The sequence below is a fragment of the Bactrocera dorsalis genome, chromosome 5 (assembly GCF_023373825.1).
Source record: "Bactrocera dorsalis isolate Fly_Bdor chromosome 5, ASM2337382v1, whole genome shotgun sequence".
NCBI classification, from domain to species: Eukaryota; Metazoa; Arthropoda; class Insecta; order Diptera; family Tephritidae; genus Bactrocera; species Bactrocera dorsalis.
The window spans coordinates 51,591,471-51,616,839 of NC_064307.1; the positions used below are offsets into that span (position 1 = coordinate 51,591,471).

Genomic DNA, 25,369 nt, shown 5'->3' on the forward strand with positions numbered 1-25,369 from the left:
TGGTAAATCAGTGACCTTGAAATTCCCTTTCTCTTTTTCCGGCATCCCTCCCTCTCCATTGATATATGTACCATCGCTCTAGCTTGTTTAATTCGCCTGCTGCGTCAAGTTGAGTAGACGTGCGCCCAGACATCGCTCGTAACTGGATCCTTCATCACAACAACGCGCCGTGCCACACCGCCCTCAGCGTGTCCCAGTATTTGGCCTCTAAAGGAATCGCCGTGTTGCAACAGCCGCCTTATTCGCCTTTCCTAAAACAATATCGGTGGTCAAAGGAACCCATTTTGAGTCGTTTACGGACATCCAGGCGGCCGTGACGAGGGTACTCGCGAACATCCCAGTCGAAGCGTTCCAGAAATGTTACGAAGCATGGAAAACGCGCTGGAATCGCTGTATAGCTGCCCAAGGGGACTGCTTTGAAGGGGATGGCAGAGTTGTAGAATAATTTTCAAATATACGGTTTTTATGGAATCAGTCTCATTACTTAATTGTCATACCTCGTACATACATTAGTGGTTAAGACCACTCTTTTTATTATATAATCCGTTGTTACCATTTTATTTGTACTCTTTTCTGGTAGACAAAAGCATATAAGCTGCAAATAATTATCTACTATTTTTATTTTCACAAAAATTCTGTACTTGCAATGCAACCATTACAAAAACAAAATAAACATATACATTAGTATAAACCTGAAAATTACAAAGCAAATGTCCCTGGCAAACAAAAGTGAATTTCAGTGTATGCTTTACAACGGTTACCTCCATTAGTGCTTAATATTATAGAGAAGAACCCCAAAAATGGGACATAAATAACAAAATTTGGGGGGAAAAAATAATAAAAAAAATTTATAAATTTGATAAAAAATTTTCTCACAATATTACAAATATGACAAAACCACATAAGTATGGGTCTTTATAAACATGTCTGAATACACTTAATACGTAGTAAGCATCTACATTACCATATTTAAATAATTGTGAATGCTTGCAAGTAATTAAAGCAGATTATAGCACATTTACGTCTACTTACTTTTCGGTCGCACTGTTTGTTAGTTAGCGGTTGTAGATAGCGGTAATATGTTGTTTTTTACATTTTCGATTTAATGAAGCATTATTGTGAAAATATTTGCAAATTTTTTATGAGTGATGAAGAAGAGACAAGAGCAGCAAAAAGATGGAAATATAGATAATGGAATTAAATATGGCTTTTAATTTTAGAGAACATAAGATGCGTACAAATATATATGATATGCTGTGTGCAAAACTAATTACAGTACAAGCTCACAAAAAAGTTATATGTAACCTGGTTTTCTGTTATTAGTTTATAACTACATTTTTTAATGATAAGTTTTGAATTATGCCATTTTTTAAATTTGGTCACCAATGAAATCAAGATCAAGCAAGAACTTGGCCAGATTAATATTTTATTGTGACCTCACGGGGACTAATTTAATTTTAATCTATCTTGCCAGAATCCTGGATGATAGGTGTATAAGTATGATCCCATTGTGATAGTTGATACGATAGACTAATCTTTGAAATCTACAACGTCCTTACTTCATTTATATATTGAAATCAATTACTATTGATTAATGTTTAATAACGAACATACTTACTATACCAGGTTGTTCAATAAGTTTTGTCCTTCGATAAGAGAGGGCGTTGCTACTAGCCAAACATTTTTTTTGTTTTGTTGGTATACTCTTCATATCAACGTACAAATACGTTTTATTTCAATCTGTCAATTCATTCTCTGTTTACAAGGCATTTAGAGTCACCATATCACAGTATTTTTTGACAATGTGGAATATCGTGCAGTGATAAAATTCTTATTTTTGGAAGGTGTAGCACCAAAAGATATTCACGAACGAATGTTAAAAGTGTATAATGATTGTTCACCTACGATTCGAACAGTAGAAAGTTGGGGTGCTGAATCCAAACGTGGTCGTTACAGCCTTGAAGACGATCCACGTGAAGGACGTTTGAAAAGCGCAAGAACACTAGAAATCATTGCCAAAATACAGGATATAGTTTGGGAAGACCGTCGATTGACTGAGGGAGATTTAGTAGAGATTCTACACATCTCATTAAGCAGTGTGAGTGATATTTTAAGTGAAATTTTGTGTTTTAGAAAGTTGTGTGCACAATGAGTGCCGTATTCGCTAACAATGGAACAAAAACACATTTGAATGCGACTTTCTCAGCAATATTTGAACAAATACTTTTTTATTAGAACAATGCACCGTTTCACAAGAGCATTTTGACAATGATTAAAATCCATGAATTAAATAATAAGTTCGAATTATTGGAGCTTTCACCAGATATGGGCCCCAGCGAACTTAAAAAACTTATGCGTTGTAAGCGTTTTTCATCAAATGAAGAGGTCATAACGGCTGTTGAAGCGTATTTTGCAGACCTTCTGGATTCTCACTTCAGGGATGGAATCCTCAGATTGGAGGATCATTGGAGCAAGTGTAAAAATCTTCATGGGGATTACACTGAATAATAAATTGTATTTTTAGTCATAAATTCTTATCAAACTACCACACTTCTTGAACAACCTGGTAAGACAAAAAAAAGCAAAACAAGAAAAATATTTTATGCATGTTAATCAATTATATTGAAGATGTATTTAATATTGATCATATATGGTTTGCCTTTTGTTCAATAATTGCGTATGTTTGATAACAAAATATGAAGTATTAAACGTGTGCAGATTTCTAAATCTTCAACAGTCCTGAGGCTACACCCGAAATAGTTTATATATTTTAAATTGTCCTAAGTAATCCATAAATCCATTTTGTGTCAAAAGCTCACGTGTAGGGGGAGAGCAAATACAATTAACGCCAAAAAAACGAAGCTGGCAAGGAGAAAGGAACCAACAACTAACACCAAAGAAGATATTTAAATCAAAATTATCATTACCTCGCCACCAGACATAAAGTGGTGAACCCGCTGTTTAAAGAAAAGAAATCATAAAAAGCACAAAATATTATTTAATAAAAAGCTTAATGAAAGAGAGGAAACGAAATCAAATAAGAGTATGAATAAAAATCCAAATGCAAATTATAATAAAAATAAGAAAACGTTTTGAACTTTTTTCTTAATCCGCTTAAAGTGCCAGCTGCAGCTTTTGAAGGGCTGCGTGTACGATGCCACTAACTAAAACCAATAAAAATGAAAATTTAGACGATTATTTCACCATCTGCCGCCGCCACAACCACCATTGTTTTTGCAGAGCACTCTGTAGATACTCTTCGCCACATTTTGTCTGCGCTAAGTCGCCACACCCGAATGGGTTAGAGTTGAGTCCAAATCTGGTTAAAATATCGCAATTTAATCGGCTTAAAAAATGCGCTGTTAAGAAATTGATTCACCGTAAAGGAAATGTTAAACAAAGCTCAAATCCGAATAGAAGAAGCGCTGCGGAACTGGCAGTGAGTTGGGGGTGGGCGGTTGGTGTTGTAAGCAAACAAATTCAATTTCCGTTTCCGCTGCGGTGTAAATACAAAGAATTTCGAAATAAGTGCAGCGTTGTTGACCAACACTGGATATATAGTATACGGTAGAAAAGAGAACGTATTCGTTGCCGAGTTGGTTAAAAAAGCTGAAGGAGAGCCGACACGAGAGCATTTGGAGCGGTGGCAGGCGGCAGATTATTGACTCCACGGTTGTGGTACGTCAGCTGCATAATAAAAATCTGAAATATTCCCTAATTGCTAATGTCGGCATACCCGAATGTGAATAGTGCATTGAATATCAAGCCATTTGCTGCAACATCAACTGACTTGTGTGTTAGCGGTTTGCGGCTGCTGCTGGTTTGGCTTAGCGCAAATAAAACTTTGTTATTGCTTATTTTTTATAAGCAGTAAAGCATGTCGTATCTTTTGTTTTTGTTGTTGTACTAGCATTTTCAACCACCATCTAACCTCTCCAACCGCTCGATATTTCCGTTTCGTTCACTGAAACATTCATTTGTTATGGTGCTGTTGCTGTTGCTCGCAGTGATGCGGAAGCTTTGGCATAGCTCTTGACTGTTAACCGCGAGTGACCGCGTCCAGCGTGGCAACGGCGCCACCTGAAACAAATATTGACAGTAATCAGCGCCAACCGCTACAGCTGACGGCGAACGAACGGAAGCTTCTTCTCTAACACCAGTTAAGCAGATACAAATATACGAGCATATATTTTTATTGTACTAGCTATAGTTGTTGTAAAACTAAAATGTTGCAGCAAGTATTTAAAAGCAATAACTGTAAATAAGCTGGGAGTGTTGGGAATGGCAAAGAATGGCAATGTACAGTTAGAATGCTTGTTTCCCAAGATGTGCTGTGTTTCATTTGCTTTACTGATGGCCGCTTGGCATGAACTTCAATTTACATTGGCAGGTTGCAAGTTACAGAAGTTGAATTTAACTTGGCTATTGCTGGTTTCTATGTTTCAGTCATGAAGTGGTAATTGAACCGATAAATATTTTGAACTGGAAGCTAAGTATTCTACTTTTAATGTACGTTGAACCTGGTTGATTTAGACTTTAAAATTAAACTAAGTTGATGAGATCAAACTTCCGGGCGATAACCTTGTTTAAGAATTTATTTCTTATTTGCTGTTAAAGTTACATTTGTTTCTTTCAAATTAAGACCACGCTTGGTTTCTATGTTTCAGTCATGAAGTGGTAATTGAATATTTTGGATTGGAAGCTAAGTATTCTACTTTTAATGTACGTTGAATCTGGTTGATTCAGACTTTAAAATTAAACTAAGTTGATGAGATCAAACTTCCGGGCGATAACCTTGTTTAAGAATTTATTTCTTATTTGCTGTTAAAGTTACATTTGTTTCTTTCAAATTAAGACCACGCTTGGAACTGATTATAGCGACGGTGACCCTTAGGACTTTAAATTTTTTGTTTTTGAAGTTATACTTCTTATACGACGCCGGAAAAGGTTGCGATAGATTCTGGTTGCGCAACCTTCCATATAAAAGTAACGCAAAGTTGCGCAACCTCGCTCCATCCATATGAATATAACGCAACCTTGTCTGCGAAGATGTGCGAGCAGCAAGCGAAGCGGTGACAATCGGTGATCGTTTGTTCGTTTCTTTCGGCACAGCTCGGCCGACACAACAACAAAACACAATGTTGGCATGCTTATGCTGTTGTTGTTTTTGTAGAACAATGTTTCAATTTTTGGTTGGTGACATATTCACATGTGTGCGCATATGTATGTTTGTATGCTTGTGCATTATTGAAGTTATAGTTCTTTTTCTTTCGTTTGCCTTTCTGCGAATTCTCAACTATTTTACGTATGTTTTGGTTGAAATACTCTGCGTTGGCCTTTCAGCATCACACAGAATCATTTCTGTGGTTTTTGAAATTGACCCACGAGGACTAGGTATATCGTTTTATCTGGGAGCGTGAGATTTAAGAAAATCGCTCGCTTACAAGGGATAAAACGACTTCTGAGTGGCGATTTTAATGAATAAATTCACAGAATCATTTCTGTGCTTTTGGAAATCTATACTAATAAATATTTTTTTCTTACTAATAGAAAATAAATTTATCACAGCAATATATGTAAATAAACATATATATAATATTGCTGTGATAAATTTATTTTCTATTAGTAAGCAAAAAATTAATAATAAATTTATTAAGACTATACTTCTCAGGGCATCACAGCAATGTTATGCATATGTATATACATATTATGTATATGTATATACATATTATGCATATGTATATACATATTATGCATATGTATATACATATTATGTATATGTATATTGCTGTGATAAATTTATTGCGAAAGCAAATGTTCTACAAAGTATGTATATTTCTATACTTAAACAAAATTATTAGAACCATCGTATTTTTCTTACATGTATAACCAAATCATACTTAAGTCAGCGCAACCTAAGTGTCAATGGTGGTGTTGGTGGTAAGCGCTTGGAAAGTCAAGATGCTACGAGTGCCACAGGTTCGAATCCCGACAGAATAAATTTTTAATTTTTTGCTTTTAACATCATATACTATAAATATTTTTCTTTATTTTAATTTCTATTAGTAAGAAAAATATTTATTTGAATAGTATACGATGTTAAAAGGCATACATCTTCTATCATATCTTGTGTATCTGCACATGCTCATATGAGTGTATGTATACGCATGTGCGCGCATTGACTTGCATGTTCATACATTCATATATACTTATATGTACATATATTTGTGTACATTGCCGAACAAATAAATCACAAGCATACAAACATACATATGCGTACACATATGAATATGTCACCAACAAAAAATTGATCTTCACAAGTCAATCCGGCAGCCAAATTGGCGAAGAACAAAAGAGAGATGATTACGCTGCATATTCTCTTCCGCAACGAAAAGACGGAACTACTTTCTGAGTCAAAATTCCTTCATTTAGACTTTGCTTTATTCTTCACTTTATGTGCATAATAAATTTATAAAATGTGAATTTAAGTTTTCTAGTTTTCTTTCATACAAAATGATATGCATTTCTGAATATCACTAAGAAGTATAACTTCATCCGCGCGTAGGGACTCCACGCCCCTTTTTTTTTTTTTTTTACATGTTAGCTCTCAGTCATGATTTAAAAGGGTGTAATACAAATTTTTCACAAGAGAAGTGAACAAAATGTGAAGGAAATGCTTAACCTACTTAAATCGAATAATTTTTGAAAATATCGACCCTCACGTATGAGTTCACCATAAGTTTCGCACATCTAATTTTTGCAAACAGCTGAAAGTATACTTAATGCGACTTTTATTTATGTTGACAAACGCTTTCATAACACCCATGCCGGAAACGTAATTGCTGTATACCCGCACAAAATTCTGAATTCCACATATTAAGTGGTCACGATAGCATATAGTACATACCACATATTATATACTTTATATAAAAAATTGATGTATAAGTGCAACATATACTTATTGTATATCCCCTTCACTGTTACTTACCGGCCACTTCGATTTCGCAGAATGACCCCGGGCCGACGGTGTTATTGGCAACGCAACGGTAAGTACGAGCGATCGCATAGTCATCGTCCAGCACATAAAAACTCTTGTCCGTAAAGCCTTGCCGCTCGCCGCTGCCCAGCCATTCGGCGCTGTCATTTTCCGCTTTAATTGACCATGAAAAATCAGCCTGCAACGACAAAAACGTGCAACAACAATGATAATAATAATAAATACAAATACAAATGCAAACAAGCAAATAAACCAATAAAATCCGTAATTGCGCTTGGATGATTGCAAGCGTGTGTGTGTGTCGGTGTGTTGGGGAGTGTGGGCAATACCATATTTACATTTAAATGTTTTTGTCGCTGTTATCGCCGTGCTTTTTATTACTATTTGCATTGTGCATGCCGCTTTTTGTGGCGCTGGTTATAAATACTCGATTGTTTGATTAAGAGTAAGCCGTGCGAAAAACATAAATATTTTTATGCAATTTTATGTATGTGAGTATGTGAGCATCCAAGCAATTTCTTGCAGACAAGGAAGTCAATTAAACGATATGCACACACATAAAAATGTCAAGTACAGTTGAGTATATATGTATGTAAAAGCCTATTTGATAGCAATCCGTTGCATACCGCATGGAGAATTGGTTTAAACAGCTGTTGACAAATAAATTTACTGGCGATTGCGATATAAAAGCCAAACAATGAGTTTGGATAACCCGCTCTTTTAACATTTATATGGTAAATATGTACTGTTTTTAAGTTGCCGTTTTGACTCATTTCTCAGATGTCATTGATGTACTTATGGGCAAAGAACAAAATATGTATATTATAGTATATCGTAAAATGTATGTGCGCCTCGGGGTTTGGAAATGGGCATAAAGGCATTTAAAAATATTACTAGTTTGTACGAATATTCACAGAACCTTGAAAATATTTAAGTTAGCATGAAGACATGGGGATGGGAATGAAAGGAATATACAATTTTTCAAAAATTTATTGCTAGTCTCATAATGTTGAACGCAGTTGAGTTCCCAACGCCGCTTACTAATATCTGTAAAACACAGCGATGAATATTCGGGATATCAAACAAAAACAAAGTTGTATGAATTTTAGAAACTACATGACGAGACTATTTAAAACCGGATATTACAAAGAGTATACTTTTGAAAACATTTCAAAAAAGCTTTCCAAATATTTGGACAACTTTTATTATTTGCGTCATACCGAATGACCAAAGAGTAACCTCATCGGTACTTGAGCTTGTGTCACTTCAGCTTTTAGACGTCAATAATGCACAGGAAGAAATTGAGAACCGTTATTGAAAAATATGACATCAAGTAACGCCCCAGATGCGAAAGAATGTCAAAATACCAATACTTAAGTATATGCTAACTGGTGACCCAGTGCATGTACATACACATATGTACAGACAATCAACAGGAAGTATAAGGCAACACTGGAAGTCTGAAATGAAGCCGACTCTAGACTTTTCGATTTTTTCCAAACAAACAAAATATATCATATGCATGTCTGTGTGTTCTTAAAGCTTCGAACGCGTCCTTGCATAATCGCACAGCTCATGTATTTATGTATGTAAATGTGCGTCCGTTGGTATATATTTTGAGTGCTTCTGAAATAGCGGTCGCGCGTTAGTGCGTTGGTGCCTGCAATTGAAATGCTAACGTTTTATTGCCAATGCTACAACAACAACAATACTGGCAGCAGCAATAAACCCATAAACAACAACAACCTGAATACCAGCTAGGGCAACTGTTGCAATAACATGCAGTTGAAGCGCACATCAGCAGGCGGCGGGCGGCAGGTTGGGGTCAGTTATTCAGGCGTACAACCATTCAACCAGTAAGCCACATGAAACCACACATGCACCGACATAGACGTGAGCATACATACGGTGTGAAGCGCGCTGTTTTCCCTCGCCAGCACTTTCGCCGCGCACATCATTGCACTCATGCGCACACACATATCCGATTTCCGAGCGCTTCGAACCCAAACTATTCGCAGTTCAACTATGCTACGGCAGTCACTGAGCTGCTTGCTGTCGCTTTTACGCAGCAATCAGCATCGCTAACCAGAAGAAGCAAAAACAAAATCAAAAAATCGCATGCATTGCATACTTTACGGCGTGCGGCGTGTTTGTTGATCTGTTGGTGTATGCAGCACCCACTCCGGTAACATTGAAAGTTGCGAAGTAACGCACACACCCATCAACATGCAGACTTTCGGCTACATTCTCGTTTTGTGAAGGAGAGCTTCGAGCAGCCCTCGATTTGTACGTGCGTGTGTGTCTGTAAGTGAGTATATTTCGCAAATACCCCAATGTGTGGTTATACGGTAGCCACTGTGTACAGTTAGATGTGTGTAGTTTTTGCATGTTTGTGTGCTTACCTCTACAGGATTTCCGAATGCTGTGCAAATTAGTGTATCCTGGTCATCGATCTCGTGCCTTTCAATATCGCAACGTGGTTTAACTGCAGGCAGACATGCAATCAGCAACGCCAAAAATCCGAACACCAAAAAAGTCAGCACCAGAAATATCGACAGTATTGGTAACAGTAGCCACAGCAACAAAATATGCATACAGCGTGACATCAACGTGGTGTTTGGTTGTCAGCAAAAGTCCGAAATGTTCGCACGGCCGCCGAAGGGTTCATGAAAAATAGAGAGAAACAACAGAAAGTCAGTACTGAATAATTTAGATATTTTTGTTTGACCTTATCATGTAATTAATTTAATGGAAATTACTTAAAAATGTAGTTGTTTGCTATTTCATAGTGTTTTTGACTTTAGTGTGATGAATAATACTAAATGATACTAAATAATTAAGAATTTCCTAGAGAAAGTTTAAAACATAAAAAAGGATATAAAAGTTGTATATCCCCTATCCTGAAGTTTAAGTAAATATAAAATTATCTATCTTTCGAAACCATTTCGACTCCAAATTTTTACGAGTAGAATTTTGTGTCTGAATTTCGCGTCGATTCTTGCAAAATAAACGAAGTTTTGAAAATTTTTACTCGTATACCTGCCTCAGGCATATTTTACAACCGATTTCACAATTTTAAAGCGTTTTTCGCGACCCTCAAGCTTTTAAAGTCAGTGCCCCTCATAATTTAAAAACACACATATTATGTCATAACACCAACTTCAGACATCAGTCGCATACTGAGGACGGGTTTCCTCAATTAGGCTAGGACAAATAAGGAAACGACTTTAGTTAGTCAAGAACTTAAAATAAGTTTTGTTTTCGGTTTCTCGACATGGTTCAATATTTTCTAAAAACCGACTCTCCGCTTTTCATATATAGTCCTGTTTTTTCTACGTTGAACTGGATTGTCCAGACCCAATCATGTAATCAACGTTAATCAGGGGCGAATCTAGAGTAGAATGTATACTACATAATTTCGTATTTGCAGTTTAAACAAGTTGAAATAGTGAGTTAATACCAAGGCTGCCTCCGTCTCGCTAAAACCGTGGCAACGTTCTCCCCAGTCATCATAAATCTGGGTTGGTAATTGTAAATTAAAATGAAAACCTATACTTCAGATCCTGGTCCACCAATTTTAACCAAAATTTGTAGATACAATACTCTAATATTTCTATATTATGGTGTGAAAATTGGTGACATAACAGAACAACAGACACAATTTATTTTAAATTACATTCGATTCTGTTACTTCGCAGTATATTATAATACATATATAATAAATCACCTACGAACATATCGAGATAAACCTGCCAAAAGGTTTGCCATTTCAAGTCCAAAAATTGTCGAAATCGGACTATAATTGTTTATGCCCCCAGAACCGGAGATGTGGAGGGTCCACTGACAGGGCTGTCTTTTCACCGAAAATAACGGTCAATGATAGCACATACAAGATGCTTTCCAAAGTAAACAGGACAAATGTTTTTTTTCTGCAAAATCAATTTATTTTAATTAAAATAGTCTGCTTCTGCTTCAATATAGCTTTTTGCACAGTTTTAGCTCGTATGCCGGAGCAATCCTTTTGAATGGTCTCTACGTCTGCATAATGCTTTCCTTTAATGGGCAAATACAATATATTTTTCCACAATAACTTCACTTTCAATCCATGAAATATTATGAACTTCTCACTGGACAATCGATAAAGATAGCAGACTCTAACGCACCATTCGATATATAGATGGCGCCACCAGAAGGCGCTAGATTCAAAAAGTCTTATTTACTTTGAAACACACCTTGTTTTATTGTAATTTGGAGAGATTCCTTTTCTAATAATAAGCCACACTTGTGCCAAAAATGAAAAAAAAATGATCAGTACTCTAGCTTCATTTACCTTATATAAAAATGTTTAAATTAATTTTATTTTCATTAGGGGTATTCGCTTGCTCTTGCAAAATCCTTGCACGGTGCACGAATTGCAGAATTTTCCACTTGGTGCAACGGCACAACAACAAACAATGGCTGTAAAATATGTCAGAGCAAAACCCATGTTTATTTTCGTGCAATGACGCGTAAAAATATAGTTGCAACCCTGTTTTAGCTGTCACTTTACATAAACGCCTTTACATTGTTCAGGAAGGTAAATTTTAAATATATTTTATAATTTCTACTTAAGTTATTAAGATTTGTTAAAGTTTTTTGTTAAGAATGAATACAGAATGTGCGCCAATTCACAATAGTCATGTACAATAGTCATTCTCAATAAATTGACCGAATCATGCGTTCATATACATATCACTAGATTCTGCAATGGGTGCTCTCTGGGCCTTGCATATTTCGGCATAGGGTTTTTTGCATTTTGTGTCATCGCGCAATCTTGCAAAAGCAAGAGAATCCCACTATTGTATTAGAGTGTATAATTGGGAAATAAGGGAAAGAATATCTTATCAATATTAAGCGAATGTATGTATATTATTGGATATAATATAGTTTAATGCAGAAAATATGCAAAATATCGAACGAAGAGGGTCAGCGAATTGCTCCAGCTTGTATATACTACACATATTAATTTATTTATTTAAGTTGAGTGTGGGAGTTATATTGATAAAATTGTCATAGCGCTAATTATGAATAAAATTGGTGTTGACCAGCGTCTAGTACCCTAATTCTTATTACAAAGATCTCCGTTTCACTGGTTTATTTTGTCTACACTACTCGACTTCTCTCGAAATATAATTCGTGTTTACTATACGCTTGTCTTTTTAAAGTACATAAAATGCAATCGGCGGTTTTTACGATGAGTGAAATTATTTAATGAAGAAGTTCCATTAAATTTTGTGTGCAAAATTAACAATTTCAATAAATTCAACTGGTGATCAACACTCAATGAAATAAAGAAATTTGTGCTTGAAAATCGACGATTAAGAGTCAAAATTCTTACTGGTACCGTTGGAATATCGGAAAGTCAGTAAAAACCAGTGAAATAGTGAAAGCACGATTGGTTCCAAAATCAATCAATTTTTTCGATGAACAGAGTCGCGTTAATATCTGTGAAACAATGATTTTTTACTACTAGAATTTCATAAATTATTATTACTGACGATGAGTCCTGGATCTATGGTTATCACCCAAAAACGGATGACTAACCGGCTGATAGGTGAGCCGAAGACGAAAAAACCACGGGAAATCAGGTCAAAAATCCAGTTTTCATCGACGATCGGGACGTGGTGCACTCAAAATTCCTCCCGACCGTATTCGTAAGACGATACCGGAATTATGGGCCGACTACTTTTGATTTTTGCAGGACGATAATGCACAGTTGCAAATTTTTAACCAATATCGTGCCGCAACCACCGTCTTCACCTGATTTAGCTCCGCGTGACTTCTATTAAAGACATTTAATGCGAGTCGCTAGGCGCATTGAATGAATTGAATTTAAAATTACGAACCCCGAAAGAAGCCGGGGTCAGAATTGGAATACAGGCGTGGTTGACTCACATTTAGGTGGAATCACATATTTTTGGATTTACTCGACCAATTCCCACTGAATTCGATAGATAACATTATTCTGATGAGTCTACGTTATGTTGTGAAAATGGGTCAAATCGGACTACAACCACGCCTACTTCCCATATAACACGATTTCAAATTCCATCTGATTCATTCACTTTATATTACGCGAAACAAATATCAATAAAGTTAATTTTGCAAATCGGATTCCAAAAATTGATATAAACGGGTCAACACTTCTTATGTATTTAACATAAATATTTTCGAACTTCCGGTTCTCTTTATACTACAACTGCGGTCGATATGCTAGAAATTTTATTGAAATTCGGAAAAAAAGGATGAAATAATGGCAATACTTGCAGTTACAAGAGTATACAATTTTCGTTTACGTACGAACTAAGCCGGAAGGGCTACTTCCTCGTTTTTATGTTCACAAAAAACTATCAGTAAAATTTCTCAGAAAAACGAGGCATTATCATTGCTAGAAAAGTATATAACGGGTGATTTTTTTGAGGTTAGGATTTTCATGCATTAGTATTTGACAGATCACGTGGGATTTCAGACATGGTGTCAAAGAGAAAGATGCTCAGTATGCTTTGACATTTCATCATGAATAGACTTACTAACGAGCAACGCTTGCAAATCATTGAATTTTATTACCAAAATCAGTGTTCGGTTCGAAATGTGTTTCGCGCGCGTGTTTTGTTCAGCGATGAGGCTCATTTCTGGTTGAATGGCTACGTAAATAAGCAAAATTGCCGCATTTGGGGTGAAGAGCAACCAGAAGCCGTTCAAGAACTGCCCATGCATCCCGAAAAATGCACTGTTTGGTGTGGTTTGTACGCTGGTGGAATCATTGGACCGTATTTTTTCAAAGATGCTGTTGGACGCAACGTTACGGTGAATGGCGATCGCTATCGTTCGATGCTAACAAACTTTTTGTTGCCAAAAATGGAAGAACTGAACTTGGTTGACATGTGGTTTCAACAAGATGGCGCTACATGCCACACAGCTCGCGATTCTATGGCCATTTTGAGGGAAAACTTCGGACAACAATTCATCTCAAGAAATGGACCCGTAAGTTGGCCACCAAGATCATGCGATTTAACGCCTTTAGACTATTTTTTGTGGGGCTACGTCAAGTCTAAAGTCTACAGAAATAAGCCAGCAACTATTCCAGCTTTGGAAGACAACATTTCCGAAGAAATTCGGGCTATTCCGGCCGAAATGCTCGAAAAAGTTGCCCAAAATTGGACTTTCCGAATGGACCACCTAAGACGCAGCCGCGGTCAACATTTAAATGAAATTATCTTCAAAAAGTAAATGTCATGAACCAATCTAACGTTTCAAATAAAGAACCGATGAGATTTTGCAAATTTTATGCGTTTTTTTTTTAAAAAAAGTTATCAAGCTCTTAAAAAATCACCCTATAGTAGCCATCATAGAATGGGCAATATTTACTCGTTAACTTTGAGCACTGCTTTTTTGAAAAAATTTAAACATAAAAGCAATTGAATCTTATCGACTTGCCTCCATACAATCTGCAATATAACGCCATACAATTTTAATATATGTATCGCCCTAACTGATGGTAGTCTTTTCGGACAGCTGGTATAAGTTGCTCGATTATTTACTCTCAAATGCTTGTCGGATCATCTGGCGTTTTTATTGGAAGTGCCTTTGCGAAACATTTTAAGCCGTCTATGAATTTGGTTCCGTTCCCTAACGCAACATATTATCTTCATACATGTAGGTACGTTTGATTTATTCGAACCTTAAGATCATTTGATTCGATTAATAAATAAATTTCTAAGCTTCCAGAACTGTCTGTACAACCTTCAAGCAGAAATTTGGAAGCAGACTTCATAGTGTTAGGTCTTGATAAGTGAAACATATAACCTTCGTAATACAGTTATGCTATTTCTTAAGCGAAGAAGTTAATATAAATAAGAAATATCGTTTTATAGAACTTTGCTTCAATTCAAAGACGCAAACTGTTACATCGGCAATTCATTTATTATATTTTTTATTGCTTGCAATTTTGCAAAAGCTATTTTGTAATAAAACGTAATCTGTTTTGTAACCACGAGCTCAAAACTCGAATACAAAACTCCTACTGATCGACTAACACATATGCAATACCGCATCTTGGTCACATAATTGAAATTGTCTCGAAAACTTAATTCAAGCGCATAGTTGCCGCCGAAAGGTCAAAAGGATCAATGCGACGCTGTTGGCGACACTTCCGGTCAATTTCAATTGAATAGCGGTCATTTAATGCTACAAAACAGCCGAACTCAGCATAAATAGTATTAACGGTATGTGAATGGCGTTGAAACTTTTCAATAATAAATATTAAATAGGCTTATCAAAGCGTGGCCAGCTGTGAAATCCGAAGCACCCGCCCGTACCTTACACCACAGCGAGCTTAGCCACACGCATGCACAATTTGTGGATGGATATGGGCGGAGGTGTCAGAGTGAGTGTGGTTGAAGTGTAGAAATTTATGGCTTCGAACCATTTACCGCATATTTTTTGCTAAATAATTCTGCATAATACGAATGGGGCAAACGATTGTGAGTGAACGCAAATAATAGAAATATTAGAAAACGCGACGGGCAATCAACAAGGGCCTCACACACTACTATGTACATATGTGTATTTGAATGTATGACATTACAAGAGACATAACAATTTTGTGGCTGTGACTTGACAACAATTGTCGAAAAAGGTTCCAATAAAATGCCCGACACGGCGCTGAAAGGGAAAGTATCAAAATGGAAATAATCATAAAAATTCGGAAAATTATTCGGACAATTTCAAACACTTGCGTCAATGGCTCTGTACACGCCTGACAAGCCGCCAAACAAAGCGCATGAAAGGACACTTTCAAATATCACAGACATGCAGTTATACGTACCAAATAAGTGGAATGCATATGTGTCTGTGCTCTTGTAATACAAAACCCGCTGTGTTGACAGCTTCCCCTCTTTACAGAATGTAATTTAAAATATTTTGAAGCGCTACGATTTTTGTTTGCAATTGTAATTCTAGAGAATATGGTCGCTTAGAAATGACATGTGGCAATTTCATAACGGTTGTAATTTCAAAACCGTCCCTTTTCTTTATTACAAATTGTAATACCTATAATTCTTATTTTAGCGACAAAGTTGAAGAATGAAAATTCGAAAACTGTTCGAAGAGAAGTGTTTCAACTTACATTGTACATCGATGATTGTTTCGACCGTGCTCTTGCCGTGCTTATTGGAGGCAACACATGTGTAGACGCCGGAGTCATTGCGTGTCATTGGCGTGTTGATGATTAAAGCCTGATCCTGCCCCAGTTTCGTATTGTTGAAGTACCAACTGTAGTGAGCGCCTGCAATTGAGAAATACAAATTGAATTATTTGTGTATTAGAATTGATATTGTTTTCTTCAAAATGTGTGGATAGTAAAATAATGTAGAAATGTATATCCAGCAATTTACTTCCATTCAATTGACTAAAAAAGATTTATACTTTTCAGCTAGCTAACCGCTTATTGTTATGGGTAAACCAAAACTACCTTTAGAGTGGTTGGAGTGGGAATAATACGCCAGATAAACTAAGCTGATTCCTTGTTCTCTCATAGAATTCGGGAAAAATGTTACTTTGCATTTCTTTTTAAGGTTTATTAGTCTGTTTACTTTTGTTCGACGATGTTGAGTATTAGAGAAGTGTTCCCTTTTCTACTCAAATGGATACGGGTAGTTAATTATAAAATCAAAATCAACAAATTGAATAAAGTGTATATATTCAAAAGTCATTCATTTGGGACTGATTTATGGAATATCTAATTGCATTTAAAATGAATAAGTTTAAACAATTTATCTTTAGGTTCGAAAAGAAAATAAAGAAAACCCAATAATGCAGAGACTTATTTAACAAGAACAAGAGTTGGCAGTGATTATTTGGAATTATTTCTATCGTTTAAAGGAAAAATTTGCTTTTCTTTCAGTCTATATATTTTTCTATCTATCAATGTATATATATATAAAACTATATTATTCTTACAAATATTATGGACTCAGTGACTTTTTGGGAGAGTTGGAGAGGATGATTAATTTTTAGTTCCAGCGCTTCTGTTGATCAATAAAATTATTTACTGCTGTCAGTAAATTAACGAAAAAGATAGCTGACAGTATCTGTAACACTCTTTTAATTTAGTATTACTATATTTTTCATTTGCAAACAAGCATTATGTAATGTCTCTCTCTGGAGCTCCCTTTCTCAGGGACTGTAAATATTAAATATTACAAACTATAAAGTAAGTGAAGCAAGATGATGGAAGCTTAGAGGAAGCTTTTTTGAACACAATATTTGACCCAATTCACACTAAACGTGTTCGAAGTTCTGAATTTTTTATGTTCTTGTAGACTGTAGATTGGGAAAAGTTACATGAAACATTGAGCGTAAACTTCAGCAAGTTAAATAATGTGTATTTCCTTAGTAGCATCTACACAGAGCTTCAAAAATTAGTTGTATCTCCCTAAATAATCCGGCTGCCAACATTGATTTTGTATAAATCTCGACAAGACAAGCTTCCTTGACGTGGAAGTGTATGTGTTTTGCATGTTGCGACATATTTAAATCCTGTTGATTTACAATTTGTTGCAAGTGTTTACAAAAATATGTTGACGCGTGCTTAAGACTTCCAATAGCACGCATGGGGACCCTTCAAAAATGTCAATTTCCACATGACTCAACCTCGATTTTTCGCCAACGCCTTGACGCGCTGCTGACATAAGCGCATAATATAACGGTACCGTTGCGCCACTTGAGACCGCACGCCAGTCAACACGCTCCGCCGGCGCGTCTCACAATCCACTGGCTAAGTGTGTGCGAGTTGGGCAGCTAAGACTGAGGCAGAAGTAGAGGCTACTGTGTGTTGCCATGTCACTCTTGTCATTTATGTCAACGCTGACAGAAATTGCTGACATTTTCAACTTGACATTTACTACAACCGTCAATACACTGTAACACAATATATGTGTTCGTGCGTTTTATTTGCATAACTGTCAGATGTAAAATAGATATATTTGTAATCTGCAATGGATACTTACTCGGGTTAGCCTTGGCATTGCAAATGACACGTCCGGGTATAGTGCCCTCCTGCACGTAAACCTTCTCCTCCGAAACGGTTGAATTCTCCGGCGCATCTGTTAGTGAGAAAGTGGAAGTAGAGGATTACCACATGAAGCAAATGAAATAAGCTAAGAATATGTAAGGATATTCTTCAAGAATATTATACAATTCTACAAATATTTAATGTTTATGTTTTGCTGTGCAAAGGTTTGAGAGATTATATCACTTGTCAAACCTTAAATGCTTGCTCATAATTTTTCTTAGAACTCACATTCAATGGAAAAGTAAGTGGCGCTTTTGATGCCGGGTCCAACGGTGTTTCCTGTAGATACGCAAGTGTAGTTCGCGCTATCCGATTCGATGTCGAACTTTTGATTGGGCCAATTTGACATATTGAAGTGCTATGTACGAACACAGTGGGAGAAAAAAGGAATAATTTTTTATTGCTTAAACAAAGTATAGAATATTTTAGAAAATTATTTTATTTCAATATCTCATCTAGTTTATGTTAAAAAAATGCGCCGACGCACTCTTATGAGACGCAAAATATGAGAAAGTTAACAAAGGACAAAAACTCAATTTCAGTTCTTGTAATATTAATTGGTCGAATTTTTTTCATTCCTCAAGTTTCGCGAAACTCAATTTCATATTTAAATTTGGAATACACTTCTTTTATAAAATTTAGTCTTTAACGTAGAGAATCCGTCCAAGATTTTTTTTCTAGTAGACTCAAACCTCAACTCTCACAAGTTCAAGCTTAAGCAAAAATCTCTTAAGTTGGCAATCTTACATATGGTACATTTGTTTAAATGTCTTTTTTATCGCATCACGTTATACGAACCTGTTTCCAAATAACTTCTTGACAAATGATTTCCGTACTCACCAGCACTGAGAGCATGCTCTCAAAGTCACCCGTCGCCGGTGACGCGTCCACGTACTTCTCCTTGATGAAGTACCGCGTGTCGTTCTTTTCAATGGGCTCGGTGCCCTTCAACCAGGTGATTTCACAGCGTGGCACACATTCGATACGACATGTTAGATTTGCTGTGCGCGATGTGTGCAACATGCCCGTATATGGCACCAGATTCTTGATGAAGAATGGTGGTGCATGCACTTCTAAATTAACGCTAGCCATGGCGCCTTTACCGCCCTCATTGTATGCGTAGCAGGAGTAGTTGGTGCGGCTGTCCAAACCCACCGGCTCCACAGTCCAATCTTTGGTGACGATATCCTGCAAGGGTCCAAGCCCACCACGTTGCCAACGGAATCTATGTGGATGCATTAACATTTGGGCATGATAAGTAAAGGAGCCCATTTTGCGATATAACGAAAGTTGTTGTTGTTGTAGTGAAGAATTTATGTCGGTAAATATTGCGGATGAATCGTATGAGGTTGATGTTGATGTTGATGATAATTGTGATGAAGTGTTGTCCACCACATATGGTTTCGCCACATTGTAGAGTGTTAGAATTTGTGATTTTGGTGAGAATGTGGTGAGTGTGAGCAATGTACATAGGGGTGTATGACTGTTCAGGCCAATTAGTGTATGCGTTTCTTTTTGGATTGTTTGATTGCTATGTTGTTGTTGGTGTTTGTCAAGCAATGGATAATTTTGTTGTATCAACGCCTCATAAGCTGCCTCAGCCTCAGAGGGGTTTAACACTTGAACGGTATGGAAATGTATATGGAATTGATCACCCGTATGGGGTGTGGTGGAGACAAGTGATGTTTGTGATTTGGTTGTTGATGTAGTTGGTAATTTGGTTGTGGGATAAATGGAATTGTATGGGGATGCAAATTTGGTGACTTTGTCATGCTGCTTTACAGACCTATTCGATTCTGGATATCCAGGATCGTCGACAGAGCAAGAAAATGTCACACTCTTCTTCTTCACAGCAATCAACGGAAAGTGTGTGAGCGTGGCTGGACCGGGCTCATAATGTACCTGTGAGTGTAATATAACATAAGAGAGTTTTACTAAGCGAATAAGCTAAGAGAATAGCTACATAAAAATTAGTGTGGAAAATTTTTAAAGATAAACGTCAGTCTAGTCCAAATGATGACTGAAATACCAAATATTGCGTTTAGCTCCACTCACCATTAACTCTTTATCTTCGCTACGTGGTCCCCAACCGGCAGCATTGTAGCCCTCACAAGAGTAATTGTAGAAAAAGCCGCGTCCAATGCTCTCCAACAGCAATTTGCTTGGGTCGATATGGCATAAGTCCTCCTGAAAATTCGGGTTGAAACAAAAAATCAATAAAGTTTAATATTAAAGTGGCATACTTCGAAGTGAACAATTATCAACCTACAGCACTTTCACACCTTACACAAATGTCTTCTACTTACTTTTGTCTCCTCACAATCGGGCAGCTCTTTGAGCAACGTTGAGTTGGCATACCAACGCACTTTTGTCAGCAATGCCGGATTAGCTTCTAAGATGTTGCAGTAGAGTGTCACATTCGATTCGTCACTCTCCTTAACGGGACCCTCGGGTATCATCAGCACTTCTACAATTGGCACAACTGAAATGAATACGAACGCAAGCACATTAGTGGTGTCTATAGATACGTGCAAAGAGATTCATATAATATGCGAGGGATAAAGCTGCGAGAGAGAGGAGAAGACACCGGTAGAGGACATTAGCAACGTTTACTTGAACAGTAGTTACAACATGGGTAAAAGACAATGACAATAGCACTTATGCAATAATAACAATAACAGTAAAACACTTATAGATAATAATAACAACAAAATTAAGTAAAAGTACTCGTATACTTCAGGGAGAAGAGAATGGAGAGCGGAATGTCGGATATATTTGGGACGTGAATGCTGTCACAGAGCAATAAACATTGTATGCTGTATATATGTATCTTTGCAGTATGACACTTCGACACTTACACTGTACATCCAGGTCGATTTGCTGCTCGGAGATGCCCTTGCCGATGGCATTTGATAGTTGACAGGTGTAGTTGCCGACGTCCTCCTTGTCTGTAGAACGTATAACTAGTGCAACGTTCTCGGAGTTGCCACCCTCGTAGCGTTCCGTGTCGTTGACATTGACTGAATCACCGTTCCGATACCTGGAAATGGATGCGAAGCGAAAAAAATTAATTCGTGTAGTTTAAGTCATGATTGTAGGAAGATGTAAGAAGGTTATAATAGGGTTAGATAGTTACTTGGTAAGTGTATTTCTTAAAGGTAATGCGGGCATTGGGGGAAAGCAAAAAGCAAACTGCCGCATAATATTTTTATATGGTGAGTTTTTAAGAAAATGACAGAATTGATATTAAAGCTGTTCAAATTTCTGCTAAAACTTCCTTATATTTTGCAAATAACTCTGTACCGATCTGTACCGATATAATACGGTGAGTTCACTGAAATCCAGAACAACCAGAAGAAACCTGTCACAAAATAGATGAAAACCTGAACTTCATTAACCGGGCACCACCATTAGAAATTTTTGGGCCAACAATTATCAGAAAGACTGAAAAATTTCTTTGACTGTCGTAAATTTTGGTATTTGGATACAATTCTGGAGACGATGGCGAACCATGGCAGATGAACAAAAAATGAAATTGGCGAGGTAACTGAGGCACTTAAGATATCAAAGGAACATATCGATACTTGCAAAAGCTTTGTGTAAAATGAACGCCACGCCGGCTCAAAATGACAAAGACTTGTTTAATCTGAGTGGGGGTTACACAATTATGACGACATATGAAAATGGACGAATCTTGGTTCTTAATTTCGCTACAGAGATCAATTTACAGTAAGTTGAGTGGACGAATTGAAAGCATGCAAAAAGTGAAAATAAATATATATAATTATGTATTTCAAAAGAAAAACTTATATCATCAATACATAGACATAGGAAACTCAATTTTTCTGTCCCGATGTCCCTTCGTATGCTTAAATCTCTAAAACTACGCTACGGATTTTGATGCGGTTTTTTTAATATGTACACTCATTGAAGAGGAATTAATATATCCATTAAATAGTGCAGAAATACTGTTATTTTTGAGTTTTTAATGCGATGTTGTAAATAATTAAATTTTTTCCGTTTTCGCTGCAAGAGTATTGTACCCAGTGAAAAGGTCTACAGAAAACTCCGCGATGGTATGTGTTCATCTCTTATGGATAATATTTTTTGTCATTTACTTTTTACGCCAAATAATGGCTAATTTTCGGCCGGTGTCGTCGGGTGCGTGCCTGTAAATAGCGCGTCGGAGGCCACTGTTCTCCCTTTAGCACTTCGAATTTAGCAGCGATCGGACGCGTTTATTATCAGAGCTCTCTAGCGAGGAATATTTAATCGGAAACGATGAAGTACATTCGTACAATTTAAAACTAATCCTTCATAAAAAATTATACAATTGGTAAATATTTGGAATAGTAGAATAGAACTGCAACCAAATACACAGTGCAATGGATTATAACTGGCTCAGTAATGATTCGATGAATATTATACCACGTGCATCCCAAAAGACTGATGTCATAACCTTGCCAGCCGACTTTTTTGTCTTTCCGCGCTTGAAGCGCGCTTCATCATGTGCAGTCCACTATAAAGTCTGTCGATTGGACTCCAGTGTGAAATGATGTAGCCGTATTTCTATTGTCACACACTGACGCAAAAATTCGATTTTATTACAATTAAAGAGCACTCAAAGCCTCCTCAGAGTTAGCATTTTGCCGTTTTTGTTAGATTATGAATTTGCGAGGCACGAACTTTGCCAAGAGCTTTCACCTCTTCAGGGCTATCTTCATTGTTCTCGGTGCTCATTTTGCCTCTTACCAACTTAGCAAATCTCTTTTAAACGGTTAATTTCCCTGGTGCAGAGCCCAAATTCAACAGTATTTTCCCCCAAAAAGTAATGCTTTATTAACATATGAAATGCTTTTATGCTCCATTTTTTTGGAAGCTAACACAAGTTGCCTCACAAAAATGCTATATCTCATTAACTAAGGTAGTGGTAGCATTTATTTATTTGAGGAATTTCAAAATTTTTGGCAAAAAACTCTTTTAAAGTTTCAGACTTTATATTTTTAATAATAAATAAGCATAGAGGTAGACTTCTAATATGTATTAGAAGTGAACTTATCATAGCATTACATAAGCATTTGTCGATCAGAGCGAATAAATTAGTTATGCATGTCGAATGTCGTTAGCGACATGTTTCAAGGTTCCGTCCAACTCGACACGTTTGCCCATTGACTTGCAGCACGCTATATATAAGCGTAGCGAAAAGCAAAATAGGGGAACTTGAAACGTAGCATTACCTGGCAACCTGCCGACTGCATATAAATTGAATGCTCCTGCATTAGCCGGAAGATTAACAATGTGCGTCGGCTGGGGTTAAATTATTTGTCGGAATGTTCCGAAGTATACGCCATTTATATACCCAGCTGGTTCGATGAAATCAATCGTAGGATGGAAAGTCATTTACTTGGAAGCGATTTAAAATGAATTAAGCGTGGCATTAACTATTGAAGCGTAACATAGACGATAATCAAGGGTTGTATTCAATTTGTGCTCATCGAAAATGCAATGGCATAACTGAAGAGGATATTTGCTTTGCATGAAACCGTAAAGCGTTTTCACAGTACTCGTAGCCTCAAGCAGTTAGCAGTTTGCTGCAGCGTTTTAGGCGCAATTTTCACTTATTCCTTGAAATTTCGATATCATGACTGAGCAACTCGAACAATATGTTGTCCGAATTACAATTGACTCACATTACATAGAAGCTTGGCGCTACAAAAACAATATCGAATAGCTAATTCTTACTGTTCAAACTAACGAGTATCAATTCTGCTGCATTGCATACTTTAAGGTAAAAAGAAATCTTTCGATCGCACTAAAAATGTTGTTGCGAATGGCAAAATGCCAATGCCATTAAACCGTCAAGGCGTAGATTTTATGGAAGTATATTTCTGAGGAAATAAATTTTTGCAAAATACTTCAAAACTTCGTATGTATGTTGCTTATCTGTCTGCCTGGGCATTAATACAATGTTTTGTTGCTTTTTCCGATTGTGGCGATAAATTTTTGACCATAATGCAACCGAATGACAGAAGGTGTGCCATAAAATTTAATTGATTTACCAGAAGAAAAGCAGACACCGCAAAAAGGAGTGCGTAAGCAAATAAGGAGGAGAGCGGTTGGAGACTGGATGGATAAGGTAAGCTGGGTAAAGGATTCAACCTAGCTTTGGTATTATGTTCCATAAAAAATTTAAGCTATCCCACGTTCTCGGGTTATTGGAATAAAATTTCTATTCAAAACCTAAATTAGAAACATTTTTTAGCATGTAGGAAATAGAGATTAGGACAGTTTCGTCTATTTAACTTCTTTAGAGTACTTTTGAGGGAGAATTTTATTACTTTTTGATTTCGTGAACGAAATAAAGGAATTACAATCATAAATAAGTTTGATAGTTATTTTATAACGCTACATTTCACTTAAGTTGGTTGAAGCGTTATGCCACAGAATTAAGCACAATGATTTGCCGCTGTTAAGTGGCTGCTCCGTTTTTGCGAGGCTTACTGTCAAATATCATGGAAATCAAAAGGTTGACTAAACACCGCAACCAAGTTTTTCGAAATCTAACAAAACTACTCTCAACTAATCTCGACTAGACCGTCAGTACTATTTTTTTTGTTTACATTCTCAATTTTAGAAAGAAAAGAACACTATATGTACCACCCTTTATCTAACATATAATTATGTGCGTATAGCGTGTTTCGACATTGTTTATGTCTGCGTACCTTTTCAGCCATGTACTGATAAACAATTTTTATGAACAAATCTGATATACCCATTTGCTATAGGTTTATCTCGGGTATAAAGACAGAATTTTAAACAATATGCAATTGGTGCGCAAAAAATAATTGCAATGACGGTATTGCCTGCGGATGCAGAGAAAGATAATATTTCTGCGTACTTTGCAGGAGTCCTTTGCATCACCTGCCCAAGCACAACTATCCGAGCACATACTGACACACGCATACACTTAAAACCACATCTGCAGGGCATTAAGGAACGAGCAATGCGTCGCGCGCTATAAATCTGCCCGTCGTTTTCGGGCGGCAACGGTATTCGACCAACTGTAGGGCGTAATTAATTTTATTGTAATTATCGGTCGTAGCAACAATGGCAAATGGCGCAATAAGCCAACATGTCGGAAAAGTTAAGAACGCTCGAGTGCAGTTGGCCTCAATGCGACAGGATGGACGGTTGCCCATGGAAAGGCCCTGCTGTGTGCATCTCAGACTGCACTTTTAAAACGCAATTTTATCTCTATA

At 36.8% G+C, this 25,369-nt stretch overlaps 1 protein-coding gene and 1 pseudogene across 9 annotated transcripts in view; one reads left to right on the plus strand and one right to left on the minus strand.

The window, feature by feature from the left end:
• The window catches only part of LOC105225255 (hemicentin-1), a 214,923-nt gene that overhangs the window by 29,355 nt on the left and 160,199 nt on the right, over positions 1-25,369 (minus strand). For 4 of the 9 annotated variants that reach the window (XM_049458316.1, XM_049458310.1, XM_049458318.1 and 1 more), the window contains exons 11-21: positions 20,969-21,150; positions 20,417-20,592; positions 20,166-20,297; positions 19,897-20,012; positions 18,951-19,335; positions 18,339-18,468; positions 18,046-18,141; positions 16,164-16,322; positions 9,400-9,482; positions 6,989-7,175; positions 2,928-2,957 (exon numbers count right to left, since the gene is read on the minus strand). In XM_049458316.1, coding sequence (XP_049314273.1) covers positions 2,928-2,957; positions 6,989-7,175; positions 9,400-9,482; positions 16,164-16,322; positions 18,046-18,141; positions 18,339-18,468; positions 18,951-19,335; positions 19,897-20,012; positions 20,166-20,297; positions 20,417-20,592; positions 20,969-21,150 — 1,676 coding nt within the window. Of the gene's footprint in view, positions 1-1,032; positions 1,045-2,927; positions 2,958-6,988; positions 7,176-9,399; positions 9,483-16,163; positions 16,323-18,045; positions 18,142-18,338; positions 18,469-18,950; positions 19,336-19,896; positions 20,013-20,165; positions 20,298-20,416; positions 20,593-20,968; positions 21,151-25,369 lie in introns of all 9 variants that reach the window. The other 5 variants (XM_049458317.1, XM_049458312.1, XM_049458315.1 and 2 more) reach the window with 2 other exon arrangements.
• LOC125779077 (small nucleolar RNA U3) lies at positions 5,337-5,470 on the plus strand (annotated as a pseudogene).